Raw genomic sequence first — 27,249 nt, forward strand, 5'->3', positions numbered from 1 at the left:
GGTGCTATATTTCCGGTTCCGTTAGGGCAGTAAGGAAAAAAGAAAGTATGGCTGTGGCAGCAGCGTCTTCAGTGACCTACGGGCGTCTTCTGAGTCGCGTCGGTGCGCGAACAGGTGAGGGGTTTTCTTGTTTGTTTTTTTCCAGTTTAGCGACCTATTCGTGGGGTGGGGAGCGGTAACCTGTTCCTATTATTTCTCCGCTTTCTTGTTAACATGCTTCTGCTTTACTCTCTTAATTTGCACTCTCTGCGTCATATCTACGTTTCCTCCACGTTCTTATCCAGTCTGTTCCATTAGCAACTGTTAAGTCGGGGCTGGGGAACGTGTGGTTCTCTAGATGCGGTTGGAACTGTAACTCCCATCAGCAGTAGCCAGCATAGCCAATGGTGAAGGATGATAGCAGTTGCAGTCCAACAACTTCTGGAGGGCCACACATATCCCATCCCCGTTTTAAGTCTCAAGCCCCCGTAACCTATATTTAGTTCTCATTTCCTTTGGAAACCTTTTTCTAGAAGGAAGGAAGTCTAGTAGCCTAACTTTTGATATTTCTTAAACCTGTATATATTAATAAAGTAGTTTTGTTCTTATTCTTTACACGTGTGCACAAACATGCACACCGGCCTGTATCTATACCCCACCCCACCCCCATTACCTTCATCTATACTGCCTGGTCCTTTGTTTCCTCAACTTCCTTGGCTTATGTCTACAGGCATGCTCCAATGCAGGTGTGGGCAGAAGGTAGATCAGGGTCGACTGGTAGATCTGAGTGATTTGTCTTAAATGGTAGGGATTTCTGATTTCCAGTTGTTTAGCAATAGCAACAACAAAATAACTCCACCACCCTAAACTCTACTGCTGAAATGAACGTTTCAGGTAATGAGATGTGGGGAGTTTGTGTGGAAAGGTCTGTGAGCTGAGTTCAGTTCTGGTACTGAAAATAAATATCTAGGCTCAGCATGTTCTCAGAGGTGTTGTGTTCTTTAATTCTAAGTGTGCCATTTGCAACTGGCTGTGGTTGGTGGATCTTGGGGTTCTAGTAAAAAAAATATTAAAAAATCCAACAAGCCTGAAGTCTGCTCACTGCAGCTCCAGTGCATGTTTTAAATTCTCTTTTTATGTTGTGTTGGCTGGAGCATTGTGACTTCACTGTTGCTCACAACAACCATGCAATTCCTGTTCTATAAGACAGATACATGGGGGAATCTGGCTTTAAGTAACAAGGTAAGTTCATTGATTCTTGCCTGTCTCTGAAAAGAAGTTGCTGGTTTTTAAATTTTCACTGGATGTGTTTTAAAATATTCCACTTTTTGTTCTTTTGAAATGTTTCATAGCTCATTTTATGACTACAAAGAGGTGCTATGACTGCAATACATCCTAGCCTCCCAAAACTCCATATTTTGTAAACAAAAGTGTTCTGTTAACCTATGCTGTAGGGGAAGGAAGAAAATATTAATAGTAATGTTTCTCATTATCTGTACGCCGCCCTGAGATCTTAGTGATATAGGGCGGGATATAAATATTTTAAATAAATAAATAAAATAAATAGTTGAAGTAGACCTTGCTGTCTGTGCTTCTTCAAATAACTTAGCATTACTACTACTACTACTATTACTACTATTGGAAACATCTTGCATAGATAAATAATTGTGTTAAATGTGGTGGTTGATAGAAATGGAAGAGTCTATGGTGTAGCCATGGGAAACTGAATATCACAGATGTCATTCCTTTTCCTATTTTTAGACAAGCTGGAGTTTATAACATAGTACCCTTGTTTATTACCCAGTAGAAATACTTACTATTTATTTTATTTATTTATTGCGTTTTTATACCGCCCAATAGCCGAAGCTCCCTAAGTGGTTCTAACATAAATGTTGTTTCCATTGCAAACCTGCTGTATTTCTTAGGGGCAAATATTGGAGTAGAGTGAAACCTAGTGAGAAAAGGGCAAGTTCGCCCATAACAATATCAATATGAACACTCCTAGTGTAAGAGACCTACAAAATAGCACTAGGCCAATTAGTTGCCAAATTTGTGGATTCTAAGCAGGATAGACCAACATAAAAAAGAGGAGCTATCATATGTTAGGAAACTCTATGGAGGCATCTCTTCAAGGGTGGTGCATCCATACTATTTCACTTGCACTGTGATGTTTTTGCTTACCTGCACTGTACATCACTTGTGTAGGTTGTACACCAGTGCTGTGTAGTTTGCAAAGATTGGATACACAGGTTGAGTGCATCAGATATTTGAAAATGCTTTTTGCAAGGGCAACCCTAGGAGATGGGACCTAGTAGAAGTAAGACCAAGTCTATATAATACTTTTAATATTTCCCAACAGCCTCAATATGACTATAAGCTTTAATGGTTCTTAAACAAGAGGCATAATTATTCTTAAGTTCCGTGAATTTCCCCCTTTTCCATTTCTTGACTCTTGTATAAGACTCAAAAGAGCATGGAATACACTGGCTGCATTTGGGCACTCATATCTCAGCTTAATAAGCCTTTGGCCATGCATGCCTGTCCTTCATGTGAGTGAATGGACAAACCATTCAACAGACAAGCCTTCAGTTAAACATGGTTTTCCATTTTGTCTGAACCAGGAAACTAGGTGAACCAGCTTTGCATTAAACCAGGATATTGAACCTACATCAAGCTGCAGTTTAATGTTCGAGATCAGTGGTTCCCAAACTTTTTCAGGTAACCGCCCCCTTGGTTCCACAAACTCATGCCCAGTGCCCCCTACCCTACCCTATAAAAATCATTATTCAGAATAGCGGTTTTCAGCAAGCCACTAAGGAAGATAATAACAATACAATTCAAAACAGTAACAATTAATTGAATATTTATTCAAAATCCATTTACATTTTTTTAGTTTATTCAATTAAACATTATTGATGAACTTGATCCAGTGATAATCATATTTTCAAAGTCTGATAGTCATTTAGCAAGAATATTAGATATCACATTTAGTAACTAGGGTAGAGTACCTCACTATTCTGTAAATTCTTAATGTGATGAAGTGACACAAGTAAAATTGTGCCAGTTGGTTTACATATGTACACAATTCATCAGAATTTGAAAACAACTAAATCAGTTATAACTGATATAGTTGTTTTGAAACTCTGATGGATTATGTACATATGTAAACCAATTGGCTTAAATATACTTTTGAATAATCTTCTATATAAATAAAAATGTAAATGTCCGTTCGAAACAGACGTTATATCTCCGAAAGTTCTTCACCGATTGCTTTGAAATTTTGACACAACGTTGCATTCGAATATGCGAGCGTTGTTATGTAACTATGTTCTATATGGGGTCAAAGGTTTGTCTTAAAATTGAAGAAATAGGCCTCCTCAAAACCAGTCCTGCTGATCATTGTGACATCGCCAACCAGTAGGCCAATCCGCTGCCTCTGACTCCTCTCCTATTTGCATGTTTTCTCACAATTGGCTGAGTGAATATAGATGTCACACCTGTGACAGTTACACGTTCTGAAGAAAGGTAACTGCCAGGAGTTTCCGCTAACCCTCTCACTGTAAAAACATCCTTTTTTAAAAACCAAACAATTTGCTTTGCTTCATCCAAATAATGCCTCGCAGAAGATCACACTTAGGTCGTCGTACTCGCGGAGCGGAAGCACTGCGACGAGAAATTGCAAATCAGACTGAGGAAGAACGGGCATCAGCAAATGAGAAAAAAAGAAAAAGAATGCCTCAAATACGTGCCGAGGAACCAGCCAAGCAACGTTCAGCCAGACTTGAGGATGCACGGTTGCGAGCACGGCAATCGCGTTCTATAGCTTCAGATCTGCTTTGTTCTCAACAGAATGAACGCGACAGGCTGAGAGTGACTGAAAGACGTCAACAAGAAACAGCACATCAGCATCAAACACGACTCTGTGGTAAACAATCACACGATTACAATCGCCTTGCATTCCGGTACAACCCAGCTGATGATTATAGTTTGAGGCGGCATGTTCTCATCGGCACTGTGACTGAAGTGTGTCCTTATTGCAATGCTCTTAAATTTAATGGAGAAACAAAAGGAATGTGTTGCACTGCTGGAAAAATTAAACTGCCTCAACTTGGAGAACCACCAGAGCCATTACAAACTTTGCTTGCCGGATATACCGCAGAATCAAAGCATTTCCTATCTAACATCAGGAAATACAACTCATGCTTCCAAATGATGTCGTTCAGTGCAGAAATCATCACAGCTCCATTTATGCCAACTTTCAAAGTCAAAGGACAAATTTATCATAAAGCCGGCTCCTTCCTTCCATTTCAAGATAGTCAACATAAATTCCTACAAATGTATTTCATTGGTGATGGCAATGATGAATTGAATGCACGCTGCGGAATTTATACCGGCATAAAAAGGTCCGTTGTTTCAAAACTGCAACAGCTACTTCACGAAAAAAACAATTTAGTACATTTGTTCAAAACAGCAATTGACATGATGCCATCTGATACACACAAGATTGTTATTCATGCTGACAAAACGCCTGCTGGAGAACATGTGCGAAGATTCAATGCTCCAACTATAGACGAAGTGGCAATTGTTATAGTCGGAGATCAATCTTGACAGGACCTTTCAAAGGTAAAGATGTCCTCATTCCTCGCATTCCTATGATTCCAACAGATATGCCATTTCAATTTAAGAGATTGCAATTCCCCATTCGATTGGCGTTTGCAATCACCATCAACAAAGCTCAGGGCCAATCTTTAGAATTGTGCGGTTTAGATCTAGACACAGATTGCTTCTCACATGGACAATTATATGTTGCGTGTTCTAGAGTCGGCAAACCAGACAATCTCTATATCTACACAGACAATGGAACAACTAAAATATTGTATATCCACAAGCATTGTGAAATTAAACATATTAGAAACATCTGCTTTGTCTTTTCTTTCTTTTCAATTTAACCAGACTGAGCATTGTTATGTAACTATGTTCTATATGGGGTCAAAAGTTTGTCTTAAAATCGAAGAAATAGGCCTCCTAAAAATGATCCTGCTGATCATTGTGACATCGCCAACCAGTAGGCCAATCCACTGCCTCTGCCTCCTCTCCTATTTGCATGTTCTCTCCTATTTGCTCTTATAGGTCATTGTGACATCGCCAACCAGTAGGCCAATCCACTGCCTCTGCCTTCTCTCCTATTTGCATGTTCTCTCCTATTTGCATCTTCTCTCCTATTTGCTCTTATAGGTCATTGTGACATCGCCAACCAGTAGGCCAATCCACTGCCTTGTTAGGCCCTCTGAGGAGTTGCTGGGGATGGACTCAGAGGAGGAGGAAACAGAACCTTTACAGGCAGAGGCTAGTGTCACGGCTGCTGAACTGGTGCCAGCTGGGAGTGGGGCCAACTCAGAGAATGAAGGGGAAGCAGAGCCAAGTACCAGTGTGCTGGTGATTAAACCAGCAGGGAGCTTGGCCAATTCAGAAGACACAGAGGGAGAAACAACAAACTTACCTGCACAGTTGTTTAGACATCATAGGGCGGAAAAGGAGGCCCGGCGCAGATCTCTGCGTATTTATACTAGACGCCAACTCAATAGGGAACACCTGTAGCTGCCAGGGAGGGGTATTTAGAGAGCTGGGAAGCAACAGGAACTTGCCAGAGATTAACTGAGCATCCTGGCGAAAGCTCTTGATTCCTGTTTCGGCTTGTGTTGACCTTGTATCCTGATTGAACTTTGGACCGGCTTGGAATTTGTGACCTGCTCCTATCCCCGGACCTCTGGATTGCTTTTTGGACTCTCTCTACCTCTCGTAAGCCCTTGACTTTTGGAACTGAACTGGACTTTGCTTATGTTTAAAACGTCTTATACTCTGACATTAAAGAGTTAACTGTGTTATTCCATAGCACAGATAAAGACAAACTCCACCGTGTGTTGCTGAGTTTGTGGCTGAATTCTTGGAGTTTGTCTGGGCACGCTGCCCACGTCTGTATCTCTGTTCAATTAGCTGGTCTATTGGCAGCTTTCCCGGACATGCCTCTGCCTCCTCTCCTATTTGCATGTTCTCTCACAATTGGCTGAGTGAACATAGATGTCACACCTGTGACAGTTACACATTCTTTTTTGTGAACCGCCCAGAGAGCTCCGGCTATTGGGCGGTATAGAAATGTAATAAATAAATAAATAAATAAATTCTGAAGAAAGGTAACTGTCAGGAGTTTCCACTAACCTCCTCACCGTAAAAACATCCTTTTTAAAAAACCAAACAGTAGGCCAATCCACTGCCTCTGCCTCCTCTCCTATTTGCATGTTCTCTCCTATTTACTCTTATAGGTCATTGTGACGTCGCCAACCAGTAAGCCAATCCACTGCCTCTGCCTTCTCTCCTATTTGCATGTTCTCTCCTATTTGCTCTTATAGGTCATTGTGACATCGCCAACCAATAGGCCAATCCACTGCCTCTGCCTCCTCTCCTATTTGCATGTTCTCTCACAATTGGCTGAGTGAATATGAATGTCACACCTGTGACAGTTACACGTTCTGAAGAAAGGTAACTGCCAGGAGTTTCCACTAACCTCCTCACCGTAAAAACATCCTTTTTTAAAAACCAAACAGTAGGCCAATCCACTGCCTCTGCCTCCTCTCCTATTTGCATGTTCTCTCCTATTTGCTCTTATAGGTCATAGAAGCAACAATCTTGACAGGACCTTTCAAAGGTGAAGATGTCCTCATTCCTCGCATTCCTATGATTCCAACAGATATGCCATTTCAATTTAAGATATTGCAATTCCCAATTCGATTGGCGTTTGCAGTCACCATCAACAAAACTCAGGGCCAATCTTTAGAATTGTGCGGTTTAGATCTAGACACAGATTGCTTCTCACATGGACAATTATATGTTGCGTGTTCTAGAATCGGCAAACCAGACAATCTCTGTATCTACACAGACAATGGAACAACTAAAAATATTGTATTTCCACAAGCATTGTGAAATTAAACATATTAGAAACATCCGCTTTGTCTTTTCTTTCTTTTCAATTTAACCAGACTGAGCCACAGCAACGCGTGGCAGGGTACAGCTAGTTATATTATAAATTTGGCAACTAATTGGCCTAGTGCTATTTGCAGGACTCCCATACTGGGAGTGTTTATATTGATATTGGAATTCAGAATGAGACAATACAAAAAAAAATGTTTGGGTATTAGTTTACTGTCTAGAACCAGCTCCTTAAATGCAGTCTGAAGCGCATTTTATCTGGAAGTACCATTGAGATCAGAGTAAGCAAGGTTAACATTGTGGTTTTAAGTCTGTAAGCTCTTCCCCTAATTCTTAGCATTAGTCCAGCATTTCCATTAGATTCAGATTTTTGGACTTCTCAGACCAGAGTTAAAGCTATTTCATGTTGGCTCAAGCTCTACAAAGCCAGGAAATTGGAAGGCTGATGCATTAACAGACGTGCCGTGAGATCAGTGATGATGATGTGGAATGTCACATTGTCCTTGCTTATAATCAACAGACAAGCATGGGTAAATTCACAGGAGGATTCCTATAACAGTACAGTAAGGTTCAGATGCTTCATAAAGCAATACAGGGCCAGGACAACATGGAGCATCTTTGCTGGTCTCAGGCACTCCATATTCGCCTATCTAGATTTGGGCCAGAAAAGTCAAGAAAAAGTGTGAGTGCGTGGTGAATAATTGTAAGCAAACACAATTTCTAACATTGCACGACATAATTACTGACCACCAGGCATATCTGTTATGGCGTCAGCCTAAGCTTCCAATTTCCTGGCTTTGAGGAGCTTGAGCCAAAATGAGACAGCCTTAACTCTGGCCTTAAAGTGGTAGGTGTTTCTTTATCATTTAATAGCCAATTGGTTACCCATGAACACAGTTTATGGTGAAATATCAATCTAATGAAATGTTTAACTAAACTTTGGGTAGATTATTTTTAACTGTAGGTGTCACTTAATCCTTCATGATTTGTTTACGGGCCATAAGTTACTGACATATAATTGTACTTTGGTCTGCACCTGTGTTTTTAAAGGTGTACAGAGACTTTTTGTATTCATATTTCATTTTGCTCCAATTTGCAATTAATTATGTTTAACTATACTTGACATTTTTTATATTAAAAATAAAACTTCATAGTGTATGGTCATACAACATAGTCTAATTCTCTTTTTTTTAAAGGCTTTATGGACATAAGCTCCTGACTTTGAATTATAGTTAAAACTATTGTTATTCATGTCAAGAGCTTTCCAATGAAGTGTGTTTCATGAGAATCAGTCAAGGGGAAGACGGTCAAAAAGGAATGACCAACTAACTCCCAACTTTGAACTGTATATATAAGATTACTGTGTTCAGGTTGTCCTTCCTTGCAAGGAAAGTCAGTCCAGTACTGTGACTGCCAAAATGTGATTAAACTAATAAGATATTAGGAATAACTGTCCAAGAAGGGATTTTCACTAATCTTGCCACTTATTTGATCAAGTTAATGTTAATTTTTACCCTGTTCTCATTATTTCCTTTGCTTGTTCTCTGCAGTAGATTTAGAAAAGGATTTCTGTTTAAACTATTTTTAACCTTCAGCTCATTTAAACCAGAAATGTTGAAACAGTAGATTGTTAGAGCCAAACCCCAATCCCTGCAAGATGTTAAGCCCAGCTCCCTTTTACCAGTTCTGGAATACCAGAAGGTCTACAGAGACCCTTTGAGCTTAATTTTGATGCTTGTTAATATTTTTGCTGTTATGCAAAATTAAGGTCTTTAATTTAATCTTTAATTTAAGGTCTTTAATTTTAAGATCTCATCCTACTTCTCTTTCAGCATTGTGCCATTCCCATTAATTCTGGAATTGGCACAGCTTGGTTGCCTATCAAAACAGCACGGTTCGAGAGTGACTCCTTGTTTCTAATTTTCCTGTCTTTCTCTTTTAGCTTCTCTGTTGTGGCCTACAGCTCAAAGTCAGAGTTCACGAAACACCTCATCAAAGCAAGGGTAAGATCAGTTTATTCCAAAAGTGTGCTTGCTTTTCCCTCTAGGATTCTAACTTCCTTTGTTTTTCTTTTAAGAATAGATTTACACTGGTATCACCCAGAGTCGCACTACAACAATATTATACTGTGAAGTGACTTATAATGAACCTTCACTGAAACTTCTGTATTGGTGCTGTATTGGTGCTATTACTTATTTATTGCGTTTTTATACCGCCCAATAGCCGAAGCTCCCTGGGCGGTTCACAAAACAATGTGAATACTGTTCCCCAAACCTTATTGTGGAAGACTTTTTTCCATTTTTATATTTCCGGGGCAGGCTTGTTGGGAAGCAAGTTAAACTTTTCTATTCTGCCAGGCCTTTGAGCTTTAGGAAGTTTTATGGTCTTAAGTCTGTTGTCAATTCCTATTTTATTTGGTGTTCCTTGGCGTTTTATTGGGTTTTTGGTTTATTTTTATTTTTAAAAAAATACCTTAAAGCATATATGTTTAATAGTTTATTACAGTTTTTGTGGATTCTAAGCAGGATAGAGCAACATAAAAAAGAGGAGCTATCATATGTTAGGAAACTCTATGGAGGCATCTCTTCAAGGGTGGTGCATCCATACTATTTCACTTGCACTGTGATGTTTTTGCTTACCTGCACTGTACATCACTTGTGTAGGTTGTACACCAGTGCTGTGTAGTTTGCAAAGATTGGATACACAAGTTGAGTGCATCAGATATTTGAAAATGCTTTTTGCAAGGGCAACCCTAGGAGATGGGACCTAGTAGAAGTAAGACCAAGTCTATATAATACTTTTAATATTTCCCAACAGCCTCAATATGACTATAAGCTTTAATGGTTCTTAAACAAGACGCATAACTATTCTTAAGTTCCATGAATTTCCCCCTTTTCCATTTCTTGACTCTTGTATAAGACTCAAAAGAGCATGGAATACACTGGCTGCATTTGGGCTCTCATATCTCAGCTTATTAATAAGCCTTTGGCCATGCATGCCTATCCTTCATGTGAGTGAATGGACAAACCATTCAACAGACAAGCCTTCAGTTAAACATGGTTTTCCATTTTGTCTGAACCAGGAAACTAGGTGAACCAGCTTTGCATTAAACCAGGATATTGAACCTACATCAAGCTGCAGTTTAATGTTCGAGATCAGTGGTTCCCAAACTTTTTCAGGTAACCGCCCCCTTGGTTCCACAAACTCATGCCCAGTGCCCCCTACCCTACCCTATAAAAATCATTATTCAGAATAGCGGTTTTCAACGACCCACTAAGGAAGATAATAACAATACAATTCAAAACAGTAACAATTTATTGAATATTTATTCAAAATCCATTTACATTTTTTTAGTTTATTCAATTAAACATTATTGATGAACTTGATCCAGTGATAATCATCTTTTCAAAGTCTGGTAGTCATTTAGCAAGAATATTAGATATCACATTTAGTAACTAGGGTAGAGTACCTCACTATTCTGTAAATTCTTAATGTGATGGATGGGCTTGATGAAGTGACACCGGTTTCCCAATGTCTGGTTTAAAGTCACTTAACATGAGTCTTAAATCACCACGTTTAGTAATCTGGAGTCGATTTCTTTGCTTGGAGAGAAGTAGGCAGACCACACTAAAACCACATTCCACCAAATATGATATTGGAAATGCAACCAGGAGCTTCTGAACCACTCTCCATAGTGCAGGATAGTGATCAGAAATTTCCTTCTGTAACCAAATCTCCTGGTACGATTTCTTAAACTTTGGCTTCAACTCAATGTCATTTTGTAGCTCAATTGGCCCTTTTAAATGGGAAGCACCCGCTGCAGGCTTGCTGAGGGAGGAAGGGAAAAGAGAGTGAACGCCTCTGTTTTGCAGCCGGCGTGGCAGGGCATACCAAGCAGGGTATGTCTCTTCATTAGTGTTTTGGTGCTTTTGAAACATTTCAATTCATCGTTAAAAGGACTCTTCTTAAACAGTATTAATACATGGGTGGATTTTTCCCCTATATGGCTTGGGACCAAACTGCCTTCTCCCATAAAAATGTTCCTGGGTTTTAAGACCTTCTGGAGAGGCGCTTCTTGGAAAAGACCACCTCGAGCGACCCCCACCGCCCCTTTGCCTCTTAGCGCCCCCCTGCTGCGCCCTTGCCTCTTAACACCCCCCTATGCAATCCCCACTTTGGAAACCACTGTTCTAGATTGTTCTGAAGTTGGTAACTATAGTTTCCCCATTCAGACAAAATGGGGAACTATGGCTCATTGAAAACTTTCTGGGTTGTTCACTCACTCACATGAAGGGAGGGGTGGAGAAGCTGTGTGCACAGCCAGAATCTCATTCTTATTTTGGCTTAGTGAGCTACAACATGATGGTCGAAACCGTCTCATGCCTGTTAATAATACTGGTTTTGCTACTCTCTTGATGAAAAATAGAAAACTAAAACTCTCAGCCTAATCATGTTTCTTCCTACTTTAATGCAGTTCTAAAGAGTAACCTGAAACTCACCCTAACCCTTCACCACGAGAGTTTGAACTCACTTCCAACTTCTCAGCACCTGGCATAAAGAGACAACCACTCAAAAGTTACAGTGTTCAAAAGACTCACCAGCATAACATTGCTTTAGAGAGCCTTCATAATCATCAAGTTGCAGAACTGAGAGGGGAAGTAAGCAGTGAACAGCATTTGGAGATAAGGGGGAAAGCAAGTACTCTGTGCAACCTGTACCTTGCTTCTCTCTGTATACCATGAGTTCAGGCAGTGCGAAGTGTTATGGAACCAAGTCCAAGAAAAGCAAAAAGGGCGGTGGTCTCACCCCAGCAAGATCTTATAGTGGTCTGGGTGACGTGGCCTCAGGAGCGGCTTCTGAAACCGGTATCCCCTCCTCTTTGCCATCCACTTCGACCATGGCTTTATCTTTGCAAAGTGCCAGTGCTGGCTCCTTTCCTAAAGTGGGGCTTACTTTGCTGAAAACATCTTCCCTCTTGAGTGATAGCAAAGGAATGGACCAGGAAGAGGTTCAGAGGGAGCATTGTGGAGAAAAGCCTCATTCTATACAAGTGCGTAACCAAAGTAGAATGGCAGCTTCAGCTGCAGTAACCTCAGAAGTAGAGCCAATTGAACTTGATAGACATGTTGACGAAGAAATAGTAGACCTCACTTCTGAATCTTCCATAGTTGATCTTACACATAACGATTCTCTTGTATGCATTGAAGAGAGTAGACAGTGGCAAAATCAAGAATTAAGAAGCCGACCATTATCTGACAGCTGTATATTATGTAGTGATGAAGACAACAGTGAATACAGTGTGTGTGATATAATTGCCGCCACTAAGTTGCCCAAAGAATTAGCAAAGGAGAGATTTGGAAGCTCAGGAGCCTCAGGCATTGTGAGTTGTCCCATTTGCATGGATGGCTATGCAGAGATTATAAGCGGTGGACGGCTTATAGTGTCAACAAAATGTGGCCACATTTTTTGCAATCAGTGCCTCCATAATTCTCTTAGAAGTGCTAGCTCTTGCCCAACTTGTAGGAAAAAACTCAATCACAAACAGTATCATCCGATTTATATATGAAGACATGGGTGCTCCTGAGAATAATCTAGTTTAGGCTTTCATACATTGTTCATAATCTTCAGTGAACCTCAAAAGAAATATAGGGTACATATATGACTTAAATCTGACAAGCTATTGGGAGTTTTTTCACTTGGCTTTTCTATTGTCAGGTTGTATTGTCTGAACTTTGTTTTGCTTTAAGAATGTTTTCAGCTCAAGTTCTTCAAAGTCTGCTGATGCTTGAAGTACAGCTTCTTCTGTTACAAATATGCCTATTGCTACATTACTTTGGAAGAACTTAAAATAAGGCCTCTGCACAGTTTTGTTTCTTGCCTGAAGAAAGGAAGATATAGAGTATATTTACTGTTTCTTCAGGAGTAGACCATTAGGATCATGATGGTACAACCAGAGGTGACAAGGAACTGGAGAACCTGCACCATTGTTCCACAATTCACCTCATAAGGACTAAAACCCAACCACTCTCTGGAGAAAATTGTTATCCTAGTGGCAAGCTTCCCTTTGTGTTGATAGAGGCAAGACAAAAGTTCCTGAGTCCACAAATGGACCAAGATTTATAAAATAATGCAGCTCATTTCTAATATTGCGTGCATTAATTCTTTGTTGAATATGGTGTTTGATAGTCTAGAGTCTCTAACAAGTGGGCCCTGCAAGTTCAATAGAACCAGTGGAGGTAGAGTGGCCCTATTGGATGCTGCCCATGGTGTATCTAGATCAGGAGAGGCATCTTGTGGGTTTCCTATTCCTGAGTTAGTGGTACTCTTTCTCCATATAAACCAGCTTGTGACCCTCTAGATGTTTTGGACTACAACTCCCATCATCCCTTCTTATTGGCTATGCTGGCTAGGGCTGATGGAAGTTGTAGGCCAAAACATCTAGAAGGCCACAAGTTGCCTACCCCTGATTAAGACAGTCAGATCCCTCTCACCATAAAGCCTTAACCTTAAGTTAGCTGGGATAGTATAAGTCTCATAATATTGCAGCTTGGACTAGTGTATTTACATAGTTTAGCTTGGTGTGTGTGTTCACAGCGCCATTGTGTTTCTAGTTCAGCACTGTAGTGCACAACGGAAAAAAATTGAAGTTGCTTTGTTACAATTGAGCCAACTGTGGGTAGCAGTCTGCAAGCTGAACATCCCACACTGGTCTAGCACTCACCGTGTCAGCCATGTGGAACAGTGAAGCCTCTTCCTGAACATGGAATATAAAGATCAAATAGTCTGTGCAAATGTACGTGAACTCTCCCCTAAAATGCCATATGCAGACAAGCGCCAAAGTTTTGAAAGGTTAAATAGAGTGCTAAATGGCATAATTAAACTTTTTTTTTGATGGCTTGAGTCACTAGCCTATTCTGTATGCACAGACATTTTTAATGAAAAACTTCAAATTACACTTTGTTCCTTGTACGCTTCACCAATATTACATTTTATCCTATTAGAAAGAGTTGTAGAATGTATCAATGTTTCTTTTATAAGGGTTATAGGAGGAAAAAAATCCTGTGCAGACTGTAGGGGTACAGCATTCACTACTGTTGGCCTATGCTGCATGAAACATGCCTAAAAGATACTTCACTAATCTAGCCTTTACATAAGAGTTTTAGCAACACTGTTTGTGTCACAGTGATCTTGACTCTTACACAACCTCTCTCCTATTGCAGGGGATAACTCTTGAGTCTTTTGCAGTGAAAGGGAAAACAGAACGGACGAGCAAAACAATGTTTGGAATTGTCTATTGGCAACTAAAAAGCTATCTCCAAGTTGGAGAAAGCCAGAAATGTAGCACAAACTGCATGCAAATAATAGGCTGCAACTGCCGTGATACCAAGACTAGGATATAGGAACATTTAGTGAGTCAGAATTCATAATCAATTGCCATGTTTGTATGGATTGTTGCATATTGTTTGAGCAGGGACTATTCAAATCCCTCTCTCATATAGTGTTATAGCCTATTATATAAAACTATATACTTGTTTATGTACTAACAAGAGTGCAGACCTATGGATATTGAGAAGAAGAAAAATCCTATAACTCCCAGCATTCCCGAGCCAGTTCCATGCTGATTGGGGAATTCTGGGAGTTGTCTAAACAACTCTTTCTGTCTAAACATGTGTAAGATTGTACCATAAAGCATGGAACAGGCAACAACTCTGTGCTAGCTTTCATTTCTCCCACTTCTCAAGGAGAATTAGCACAACAAATCTCTGATAAATGTTGCTAGATATAAAAGATTTTACTTTAACTTTTGGACATTTCTTTTTAGAGCAAGTGATATTGGCTCCGTAATAAAGTAGGAAGTTTTGAAGGATATCAGATCTTACTTGTGTTTTCTGTTTGTTAATGTAAGCATAGCTCATGTTGGTGGTGGTTCTGTGTTGGTGAGCAATGACCTTGTAAAGCAGATGAAAATAAAGTTATTTCAGGACTCGCTAGTCTATTTTTTTTAAAGGGGCATAATTGATTTGCCATGCTCTTAATCTTTTTCAACTTTCAACAATTTCCTTAATGTTGGCTGCCCTACGACCCTTTTTCTTTTTTAATAATTTATTTCATTACTAGCTTTCCTTTTTAACTATTTGTAGGATTTATCTTTGGGAAGCTAGAAACGCTAGTTTGCAGTTGCTGTCACAACCGCTAGCAGTCATTCCTGCTAGATGCAACGGCACCATTGGCTCCTGCCCAGATTATGTTTCCTACTATTTGGGTAGTGTTCCCTACTCTCTCTGACAAAAGAGAACATTTATACTTGGGTTCTTGTGCCTTGTAAGTTCTGAAACTTCTAGTTAACAGAACCAAGCAGTATAGTCCCAAACCCCTTAAGGTTGAATTTCTTTTTTAATATATGGACACAGGCTCTGTAAACCCTGCAAACATGACGGAATCCACTCTCACAGATAATAGGACACTGATGGGCATTGAAAGGAATGTGTCTGTAAGCTTCCACTTGCTTGAGTTATGTCAGCAGCATAGGGTCTGTTGCTAGGCATTGCATCTCCAGAAGATGTGTGTTGTCAAAATTGGCACTGCACTGGGATTTTTGGCATTTCTAGTAGGTAAAGTAAAGCCTGCTGCTGGAGATGCTAATTCAGCTTGGAAATTGACAGCCAGGTGCATGGGTGACTTGAGCAGTTATATGACAGCTTCTATGAATGTTGGTTATTAGGGGTGAGTACCCTTAGGGGAAGTTACTGGGCTTCCTGTTGTCATAGGGATGCAGCATTCCTTTTGTTGGGTGGTGGCAAGAAAATTTCACTGCGTGGACTAAAGTTTTATGAAGCGTTAGGATTTTGAGTCCCCTCTGCCTTATCTCCAAAAAGCATCAAGAGATTATTCATTGCAGTACAGTTCTGGAGCTCTTCTGCCTCCTCAGCCAGCTCCACAAACGGCTTTATATCCAGTGTCAAGGCCCTGCCTCCCATCAAGAACCCAGAAGAAAGCCCATGCTCTCTCTCTGAACTGAGTTTCCCATTTTTACTTGCTGCTGGCTCCTAAGAGGATAGACAGTTAAGTCCTATAAGGCACAAAGATCCTACTGCATCCCTACTAGGCAGCTATACAATACAACAGCTCTTTATTCAGAGGTACTTTTTAGCTGCCCTACTTTGCATTCTCTTGCTTAGCTGATCTAATCCATTTTTCTACATGTGCAAATGGATAAACGATTCAAAAATCCCATGGGAATTACAATTGATTAACGATTACTGTTTTGAAATGTTCAGCCCAAGCCCATTGGGTCTATTTTACTTGTTATGGCAAGCATTGTTCAACGCACTTGTTAATTTCAGTGAGCACAAGGTTGTGCTCTATGCCAGCAGCTATAGAGCATTGTGAACAACCAGTTCACATATCACCTGACTCCAATTAACTTAAAACTGATCTACAGAATGAAAAATAAATCACCTAATGCAGACTTCCTATGATTGTGCCAGGCTGGGGTTGAGGGAGAAGCATTTAATGCTACCCAGAACAAAGCTGCTTGATCATGGAAAAACAGCATGTAAAGAACAAGGATTGTAGTTTAGCCTCCCATGTATTATTTTTGATTTATGTGCAGGAACATTATATGGGGAATATGCAAACGTGCAACGTCTAACCTGCCTTTGGATGTATTCAGTCCCAGGAGGGCTGAGCCATGTGACACAGAATATACAGTTTAGAACCTTGCAGTTCCCATAGATATCCAGGAACTCTCAGTTCTCTGTCAGAAAGAGAGAAGTGTGTGTCTTACTTCATTGACTAATATGACCTCATACTTCATTGACTAATATGACCTCATACTTCATTGACTAATAGGACTTTTAGAGAACATGGAGATGAATGGACATTGTGACAGATCTTTTCAGTGCGCTTGTACAGGCAACGTCCCTAGTAGATTGTGCCCATGTGTGGAGAGAAGAGAGGGTTTCAAATGTGGGGCAGGACCTTTTCACATTTCCATCTCCCTGCAATTAGAGGCTTTTTGTCCCCCAGTGTTCTAGTTCTCCCTTAATCTTTGATTTATTCACATTACAAAATTTGAGCTATGTGATCACCTAATTTGGAGATCTTCTGCAACTAAGATAGTGCCTGAATTTGCTTTCCTTTCCCCCCTCCTCCTCCCTCCCAATCCTCTTTCCTTTTGTGTCATGTCTTTTAGATTGTAAGCCTGTGGGCAGGGACTGTCAAGAAATACTTTTGTAAGCCGCCGTGAGAGCCTTTTTTGGCTGAATGGCGGCATAAAAATGCTTAAATAAATAAACAGTTGTAGCACAACTGCCATTTGCCAGCATATTTCCCAGTTCCCTTAGCATTTCATGGACACTTGCATCATTGTCATAAGAACATAAGTGCCATGCTGGATCAGACCAAGGGTCCATCTAGTCTAGCACTCTGTTCATAGTGGCCAATCAGCTGTTGACGAAGAACCCACAAGCAGGACATGGTACAACAGCACCCTCCCACCCATTTCCCCCAGCAACTAATGTATATGGGCTTACTGCTCCTGATACTGGAGGTAGCTGACCACTTCAGATGTGCTTCAGAACCAAAACTTTGTCAGCTGGATCATTTGTATCGCCAGCATTAGGAAAGAAGATGCCTCTAGTTTTGCACCAATACAAGCTCTGGGTCTCTATGTCTCAGGTCTCTTTTCATCACAGCCTCTTCTACCGAACTTACCCTTCACTTGGGGCCCCAATATATTCTTTCTGGCTTTATAGAGAAGAGTTCCCTGGCTCTATTGGCTGGGCTCCCTATTGCTGATCCTCTTCTGAATGCTCCTGCCAAACGCAGTGAAGACATTGGCTACTAAGGAGAGGGACAGTTCTGCAGAGGCGCCGTGGCGTGCCATCTCCAGAGAGGCTCGCCTGGTGCCTACACTGTGGTCTTTTCAGCAGCAGGTGAAGACCTTTTTATTCTCACAGGCTTCTTAGTCGTTTTTAAAGGGGAAAAAGGGTTTTATGTTACATTTTTATAATGTCCTTATATTTTATATTTTTAAGCTCTATTTTGTGAACTGCTCAGAGAGCTTTGGCTATTCAGTGTATAAAACAGAAGGAGGTCACAAAGGAGAGGAACACATTCTCAGGATGCAAACTAATTTATTCACAAGAAGCCCGAAGCATTTCGGTCTGTTTCTTATACTGAGGCCTTCTCCAGGGGGCTGTAACATTAATAGTAAAATACAAATGAGATGACATATTTTCAAAACAAACACATTGCCACAGGGGCCTATGCCTATTGACATTAAATAAACCTTGTGATTCTGACACAATGGGTGCATTGGAACAAAACAATAGTCAATGATGGGTTAATAGTCAACTCCACGGTTGATTATCAAGGGGGTCCTCCCCACAGGACTTGATTATAATCAACCATGGTGTGGATTAAGGCCAGCATCGAGTTGACTATTAGACAACAGTGTGTTTGACACTTGACACATCCCTCACTCTCTCTCATCCCCTTAGTCCTCCCACTGGTATCCCATCAGCCATTGCTGGACTAGAGCAACAGCTGGCACTTTGGTTGCTCTTGCCAGGGGACTTTGTTGTCGCTGAAAATAACAAGCTGTCTGCGACGAAATAGTCAACGCTGCCTGACGCACAACACGATGACCAACGGTTGTTCAAATAATCAGCTCTACATATGTTGGTTATTTCAGCTCAATAACCAACCGTGGTGTGAAAAAGTCCTGACAGATGACACAACCAACCATTGATTATTTAACAAACGATTGACTATTTAACTTACTGTTGGTTATCGTGTCATCTGAACTCAGTCAATGCCACCAGGGGCTATGCATATGTACTGATATTAAAAGTCTTATAAATCTGGCATATTGCAAAGGTTTAACAAGCAATTTCCTACTTATTAGAAAGAAGGGTTTCTTCCAGCAAAAAGATTGTCTCCAGTGTCTCCTGTATGCATCTCCTGGTGACTGGAAAGAGTGCTTTTCAGGAAGGGATGTGGCCAGGAAAAGGGAATACCAGAAGGCCAGTTTGGAGCTTTAAGAGGGCTACATTTGGCTCATGGAACCTGAAACGCTCCACCCCTGTGCTAGAGGATGACCAATATTGAATCCAACCCAGTAACAGGAGAGAACTTAGAAAAAGCTGGAGGAAATAGTTTTGAAAAACAGATGAATGCAAAAGATGGCAAGGGCTCCAGTTTGCACTCCAGTTCTCTATTCCTCTATATTTTATGGTTTCCAAGGGAAAGCCCTTTCCCCCTTAATTAGGGCACAATGCTATCTTACTTTAGACAGAAAAGGGATTCTACAACTCCCAGCATTCCCCAGCCAGCCATGCTGGCTGGGGAAAGCTGGGAATTGTAGGCTTTTTTCTGTCTAAACATGCATAAGATTGTACCCTTATGGGCAATAATTAAAATGCACTTTATTATTGGCTGGAGTTCTTGGTTGTAACATTTATAACAGCATATTTTTATTATTTTACAGGTTCATTGCAAAAACATCCTTGTCTTCACCCCCATGGCCTAAAATCAAACTACCCGACGCAGTAGAAGAGGCACAGCACCACAGAGGTTAATATCTGTAGCTGCTCAAAAGCTGTACTTTTGAAAGCTGAAAGACATTTTGTTGTCTTTCTGTCTTGCGTGTTTGCTTCCATTTGATTCCTTTCTCATTGTGCCTTGTTTGTTTCCGTTTCAAGCCTACGTAGCACAGATGTACAAAGACCATTAGCATAGGAAAAATGGGAGCAAGAGATAAAGGAAGGGACAAAAGTGTCAGTAAGGTAAAGCTCTCTTGCACAAGCGGGGCAGCCTCATCCCCCTAGATGTTGACATGTGGATTTGCCATGCCCCATTGGCTGACATGATCACTGTTAGTCTGAGGTGGGCCCTATGTGAGTAGGGATGTATGTGAATAGGGATCCCCCATGGGGGATACAAACGCGGGTCAACAGTGGTGTAGTGGTAAAACCTGAAGTACAGGCATTCATCACCTTCGCAATAGCCACACCCCCATGGAGAGTCCAAAAATGCTGGCAGCTGTGTTGATCCATTTCTAAAGCTAATGCATCTTAATGGCCCATTCAAGGCTAAGCCATCCCCAAATACTCTGCATTACAACAGGGAACAATATATTGTTCCTGGGGAAATCCATCCCCCCTCCAGCTACTTGGAAGATTGTAGCTAAAATCAGAGGGGACAGGGTCATCTGGGGATGGGGAGGTGTCAGCTGATTTCATCGTCCCCTGCTAACTAAAACAAGGTCTGCGCTGCACCCCGTGGGCCCTGATGCCTCTATACCGTTGCTGATCAATCAGGATTTGCATCTCCATGGAGAAAGCCCTATATGTGCAGGGCTCTTTTCAGCCTGACTCCAATTGTGCACCATCTGGGAGGTAGCTGATGTGCATCAGTATCTAAGGGGCAGAGCTAGCCTGCCACTTGTGCATGAGAGGCCCTTCTTGTGTTCATGCTAACCAGCTGAAGGGGGCTTACATTTAAGCTGGAAGCAGGAGTTTCGATATTCAAGCAAATGGATTTGTGTATCGCTGTGCCCACTTGCTGCTTAAATGGCAGCTTGAGCACTTAGGAGTACTCATGACTCAGTAGGTACTCAGTTTGCTGTATCAAATGGTACATTTTAGCCATGATGTGCTGATGCCCTGGTTTTCCCAAAATTGTGTTCATGTGTATGAGATTTCACACTTGAATGTTACGCCTCGGTTTGCTTTGGCTTGATAAACAGTGCATGCCTAAGAACATGGACTCCCTAATGCTGGCATTCATCACAGAAGGTGACTGCAACTATGCTAGACCTTAACTATCCAGGACATTGGGCAACAAAATAAACTCTTGGGCCCAGGACCAGTCTCTGGAGACCAGAGTGGCCACTGAATATATGAAAGGTGGCCATTTTGTGCTTAACTTTAGGTAATCTTCAGAACAATTCATTGCAGCTTCAGATTTAGATTAAGTTTTTGTAGTGGTTGGATGATAATGAACACGGCATGGGCATTATATTGCTGCGAAAGAACTATTTGTTTGATAAAAGGCAAATATCCCCCAGCTGATGGGCTCCAGTGCGCCCACAGACACTTCTCCTGGTGCCCACCAGGTTCCCTGCCCTTCCTGACTTGTATGTCATTTCTTGAGATGTTTAAAAAAAACAACAACAGTTGGAACACTGGTATGCTGCAAAGTGAAGTTCTGCCCCCCTTTCCCATATTTATTTGGTTTCAAAAGAGCACAATTGTGTTTTGTAGCTCAGGCTACCGCCATGGCAACCATTTTGTGAGAGTGCCATGACACTCTCAACACTACAAATGTACGCACTCACCCAAAAAGATTGTGTAACCTATACCTAAAAGGGCCAGTACAAACACTAACCATTCTTAGTTCACTAATGCATCCATTTTTATCCAGAGGTTGTACAACAAGTGAATGAACTAATTGCCACTGGACAATATGGAAGATTGTTTGCCATTGTTCACTTTGCTAGCAGACAGTGGAAAGTCACCAACGAAGACTTGATTTTGATTGAGAACCACATACCAGCTGAATGTGGAGACAGAATCCGAATGGAAAAGGTAAGCTTTATAGAATAGTAGAGTGGGAAGGGGCCTGATAAGGCCATCGAGTCCAACCCCCTGCTCAATGCAGGAATCCACCCTAAAGCATCCCTGACAGATGGTTGTCCAGCTGCTTCTTGAATTAGCAGCTGTTTTATCCCCACATATTAATTAAAGAGATTTCATTCGTTTCCTCACATTTTAATGAGTTGGATCACCTGAATAATAATGGGATTTTTAGATAGATGTCAGACCCAGTTTTAAATACCACATCATTAGATCTTTGGACTGGTTCCATCTTGTTCTTTTCATTTCATAGTAGCACCTTACAGCAGTCTGGGCTGATGCAATCTACATGCGGCCCCCTCCAGCTTCTTTCGCAGCTCCCACTGCTCCGCCGCTAGAATTATGTGGTACAAGAGCAAAACAAAAAGCAGTTTCCCACCAGATTTCAACAACACAGCAGGAGAAAAGGGGCTCTTTTGTTTTAAAGCATGTTGTGTGGGAAGCTCACTGCAGACCTTGTTTTAAAGGGGAAATTATGGGGGGGGGGGTTTTGCAGCCACAACGATGCCACCAAATTTCAGCAGCATGGCAGCAGCAACCATGGTGGCAGGAAGGGGTGCAGCCCCAGTGGGTTCCAGGACTGGGGTGGTGGGGAAGGGATTAGCTCCTGGACCCGCCAAAGTTGCCCACTCCTGCATTAAGACATTAATACAGTGGATAAGCTTGAGTCTTTCTCCTTTCTATGATACTGAAAGGAGATGCTGAAATCTTCAGTAACAGGAAATGCGCTGCTTAAAGACCAGCCATCCACATGTATCTTCCCTACTGAGTGGCTGATGATAAATTCTCTGAATCCAGAAAAGAATTCCAGTCATAGATACCTGCCTGGCTTTGGCTTTGGCTAGGCTTTGATTTCAATTTCATAGTGTTTTAGAGGAGCATAAATCTCAAAGGTATTGTAAACTTCCATTTCGAAGACAGATGATTTATTTGCCTAATTCAAACCAAATCAGCCAGTGTCATTTTCTTAGATATTACTTTCAAGCATGCTACTAAATAGTATGTACTCTGCCCTGAGATTCTTGTGAAATATGGCAGGATATAAATGTTTAAATAAATAAATAAATAAATAAATAAATAAATAAATAAATAAATAAAATCTTTTAAACAGTTGGCTCTGTTGCAGTTCAGGCATGCTGCACTTATATGTTGATATATACACCTGCTCTGATTTGTAAGCATGGGTAGCATTTCTGTGATAATTATGGGGGTATGCTTCAGTATACAACGTAAGCCACTATTAACACTAAAAGAGAGCCTGGTTAATCGAAGATGCAGATAAAATACCACAAGACACCACAACAGGAAACTCTGCTAATCAGTGCATGTATTCTGGTTAACCACTTCTTTATGAGATAATTTAGCAATTGAAAGCGGCTTCCCACAAATCTCTTTCTCTGAAATCCATTTCGGAGAGGCATCACTGGGAACTCCACTCGGGTAAAGCATCTGCTGGGCCCTTGTGCGAAACAGATCAGGTGTTTGCAGGAAGCTGGCAGCGCCAAAAGTTCTCATCAAAGATAGTGTTTCTTGAGCAGGTCTATGTCTCCACTGTGCTAGCCTTACATATTCATCTGTAAACTGTGTCTGGAAAACCAAAGTAGAGATTGAAACAGCATTTTCCCCAAATACCTTGACCAAATTCTGATGTCATTGTGACAATGCTATGATGATGGATGTGCATCGTTTCCTCTTGCCCAGGTATTGTTGGTTGGTGCAGATAACTTCACACTGCTGGGGAAGCCACTTCTCGGGTAAGGCATCGTTTGGAATGATTCAGTCTTAGTGCCATGTTTTCAGGACAAGTGCACTGTACTAAAAAAACAGCACAAAGTGCCTGTGAAAGGCATGGCTCCAAATCACTCAAACACCACAGAAGGAATGATGTACAGAGAAAAGGAGATAATTGCCCTAAGTAACTATGTCGTACTCAGACAGGCCTAAGAATAATAATCACAAGCTGAAAGAACATAGAGTTGCACTTAAGAAGCAAAGAGGAAAGGTCTAAGTCGGTGCAGGACTGTTACCTTTCACTTTGGCTCCTATGCTGCAGCTCTGCTGGGTGATTTTTCATTCATTTCTCTGAATATCCGTTTTTTGTAAAGGTGGAGAGACAATTGTCAGCTATATGGGGCAGCTGAGACATATGGTATATTTCTTCCCCATGTTTTGGGGTCCTCTTCCCAGTGACATAAGCTGTCTTAAACGGGTCCATCACAATGGCTACTGAGACCCATTCAGTGATGTACAACAGCAGAGATTTGGCACAAAAGAGGCAGTTTGTAACCTTCATGACTGCTTTTTTCTTTCTTTTGCCTTCTTCTGTACAAGGACTTTGCTTTTTGAGTAATCCGCAGTAAATCTGCTCTGTGCTTGTGATACACTGATCTAGATTGGGAGGCTGCAGGTGGTAGGGCTGGTGGATATGTGATCTTGCCTTTGGGTGGAGGGTTGGACTGAGTGGCCTTTTGCATTGCTCAACCTGGCACTGACTTTATGACAAGTAAAAGCATCTTTCATGGGTTTGGTTTCCAGATTATGTGAGTGTTTTTTCCTGAGTTGGTCCAGATGTCAACAAACCCTGTGCTTCCTTAATCCCTCCTCCCCCTGCTCCCGGTGTTCCATCTGAACTGGCCTATTGTGGTCAGTAAACCAGTGACCGACATATTTCCTATTTTTATTTCAAGTTTGACCTAAAAATCTGATCAGAAGCAAAATTTATTATGGACCTGAATTCATTCCAAATCAAGGCAGAACTTTCACCTTTGTGAGCGAGAAGCAAAAGATCAAGGAACAGTGTCGGGAAGTTCTTTCATGTTAGGGTTCTACTCAAAAGCGCTACTAAACAAAATATGAGCTGCTTGCTACTTTGGTATGCTCTGAACGTTAACCGAGCCATCACACTTCAGGTGGCATAAGCTAATATTTGCTCAGAGTTTCTCCCTGCTGCCAACCTCAGGGGCCATAAGGTTTGATTCACACTCAATCTTATGTTAGTCCAAAAATCACAAGGAATTAAGAAAACTCACCATAATTTAAATCACGAACATTCCCTAATTGTGCCCTGTTCTGTTTGATTTTCCTCCAAAACTCCACTTCTATCAAAGAAGACTGTAATTTTGCTTCTCGGATGTTTTGAGGAGGAGGATTGTAGACAAAGGCAATCCTATATCCCTGTCCTGGGAGTGAGTCCCACTGAACTCCATGGGGAGTGAACAGGCATAGGATTGTACTGTGAGCTATGACTTGGGAAGTCTGTGGTTCAGACTGTGGCTCTGCCATAAACTCACTAGGTGGCCTTAGGCAAGCCATGCTCTCAGCCTCAATCCTGCCTACCCCACCCCAAATTTGTATTTAAACTTGGTCCTTGATTCTAACCCTCTGGCCATATTTAGACAACCACATGTCACCTTATTAAGCTGTGATATGTACAAGCCTTTTGCCCATGTGTGCAGCTCCTTCACCCCTCCCTTCTCTTCTTCTAATTGGTAGCATTCCTCAAAGGTTGTGTCTTAGTTCCCCTTCTTTTTGACCCTATATATGTTGCTTTGGTTGTTTATTTTTTTTGTTTCTAATATCATTTCTATGCTGATGACCTCACACTCTTCTGTCATGTGCCTGATATCCTTTCATGTTTACCTAAGTTTTCTAATGCTTTTGCTACTATTTCCTCCTGGATGGCTTCTTATTTCTAAACAAACAAACACCACACTGATAAAATTAAGAGGTCTGGTTGGCAGGTATCAGGGACAGGAACTTGTTGGTGGTGTCCCCTCAACTTTAGAATTACTTCCCTTGGGAGGGGTACCCATCATCTCTCTCTCTACTTTTTCCTTAAATCAGACCTGAGAAACATTTTAAAAAATCAGTTTGGCTTTTAAATAAAGATTTCACTGGCTTGATATTTTAGCTCCTGCTATTTTTCAATTGTTTTCTAAATTGTTTTTGATATACAGTTTTTTTTGTGTGTGTGTGTGTGTGTGTAAACTGCCTTGAGAGGTTTCTCCCTGAAAGGCAGCATATACAGTCAGTAAATAAATAAGTGGTAAGGTGCTCGAAGGGAATTTCTTGTTGATGAGGAGAGAATGTAAGCACCTTGTTAGTTTGTCTCTCTCACTCTCTCTTTACTATAAAGAAAGGACCTCGTCCGTGTGGAGGCCACTGTTATCGAGAAGACCGAATCTTGGCCCAAAATTAATATGGTTTTCCATCGAAAGCGGCATTTCCAGAGGAAAAGAAGTAAGATTAAAAAAAGATGCTTATGCCCCTCTCTTCCAGTCCCCTGAATATAAAATGGTGTGTTGGTTTTAAGCTAATGTTATACAAACATTGTGGTATAGGAGCACAATAAGAACATAAGAAAACCCTTGCTGGATCAGACCAGCAGGCCATCTAGTCCAGCATACTTTTCACATGGTGGCCAATCAGAGGCCCCTGGGAGATCTGAGCGCAATAGCACCTTCCCACTCATGTTCCCTAGCAACTGGTATACAGAGGTATTCTGCCTCTGATACTGGAGGTGGCCTATGATCCAAGTTGAAAGAGCACCGTGACATGGGACAGGAAAACCAGGATGGTGCACCAACAGTTACAACTCATAGGAATCCCTTTCTTTTCACCATTTTGTAAATTATTCCTTTCTAGTTCAGTTTTCACTGCTTTCGCGGCAATAAAAGGTGGCTGTTCCCTTCCAGCCATATCATCTTGCATATGAATCCCCAGATGTTAACAAGCTAAAACAACATCTTTAGTCAAGCCTTGATTAGCATGCTAACAAGGCAGCTTCTTCCTGAGTGATTGCTTGCTCCATAGTGCCGCAGGCAAACATCTTTTCAGATATATATTCTGTAGCATTAAAATTTGAAGAGATTTGACCACGTTTCTCCTTAATCAGGATCACAGCAATATTTGGCCCTTTGTGTTAACATATATGGTTATTCAACTCTAAGGCTGTTGCATTGATTTTGTACTTTTCCCATTCTCTTTCAGTTGTCATTCAGCCACAAACGGTTCTCCGGATAAATACCATTGAAATTGCTCCTTTTCTGTCATGATGAATTGTTGCACTTGGTTTGTTATTACAGCTGTAGGGCAATATGAAAATTAAAAATGTTTCTATTGCATTTTGTTACTGTCAATAAAGAAATTATTGTTGTTGATGTTCTTGTTGTTATTTCTTCAAATAGTGATTCTTGATTTGGATGACTATGAGCTACATCCAAAGTCACACAAGCAATTTTTTTCTGTCCTCCCCACCCTGCTTATCCTCAAACTATTCTCATGGGTACCTCAACCCTACAGAAAATATTTGGGTAGAGGTGCATGGGGTGGTGGTGGTGCAGGAGGAGGCCTCTGGTCTGCCAGTTGTGTCTCCTTTGGTCTGTTATTTGCTTGAGAGTGGTGTTGAAAAGATGCAGGCCAGAATTGAATGCCTTGTAACCCCTCCTGCCACACACAGACACACCTGGATCAATAAGTCCTGGAACAGGGTTAAGCACCTGGCAGGGCACTTTACATGGCTGGTTTCCTAGGTTCAGCATGATCACAGGTTTTGCAGGTCTGATTTAGACTTATATTTATTGTATGTAAGTCTAAATCAGACCTGCAAAACCTGTGACCATGTATGTGAAGAGCCTCGTGTGGC

At 41.1% G+C, this 27,249-nt stretch overlaps 1 protein-coding gene across 2 annotated transcripts; it reads left to right on the forward strand.

Annotated features, from left to right (window-relative positions):
• The first annotated feature begins 32 nt into the window (after positions 1–32).
• On the forward strand, positions 33–26,768 carry MRPL21 (mitochondrial ribosomal protein L21). 2 transcript variants are annotated; one of them, XM_063117040.1, is made up of 7 exons: positions 33–114; positions 8,906–8,966; positions 19,457–19,542; positions 21,394–21,557; positions 23,307–23,359; positions 25,741–25,844; positions 26,595–26,768. In XM_063117040.1, exons 1-7 carry the CDS (start codon positions 48–50, stop codon positions 26,657–26,659), a joined length of 600 nt encoding a protein of 199 aa, XP_062973110.1. In that variant the 5' UTR covers positions 33–47; the 3' UTR covers positions 26,660–26,768. The 2 variants fall into 2 exon arrangements, with proteins under 2 accessions (XP_062973110.1, XP_062973109.1); XM_063117039.1 differs by lacking the exons at positions 19,457–19,542; positions 21,394–21,557; positions 23,307–23,359; positions 25,741–25,844; positions 26,595–26,768 and adding an exon at positions 11,438–14,764 and having other exon boundaries at positions 85–114.
• Positions 26,769–27,249: the final 481 nt, after the last annotated feature.

This window comes from Elgaria multicarinata, chromosome 2, assembly GCF_023053635.1.
Source record: "Elgaria multicarinata webbii isolate HBS135686 ecotype San Diego chromosome 2, rElgMul1.1.pri, whole genome shotgun sequence".
Taxonomy (NCBI): Eukaryota; Metazoa; Chordata; class Lepidosauria; order Squamata; family Anguidae; genus Elgaria; species Elgaria multicarinata.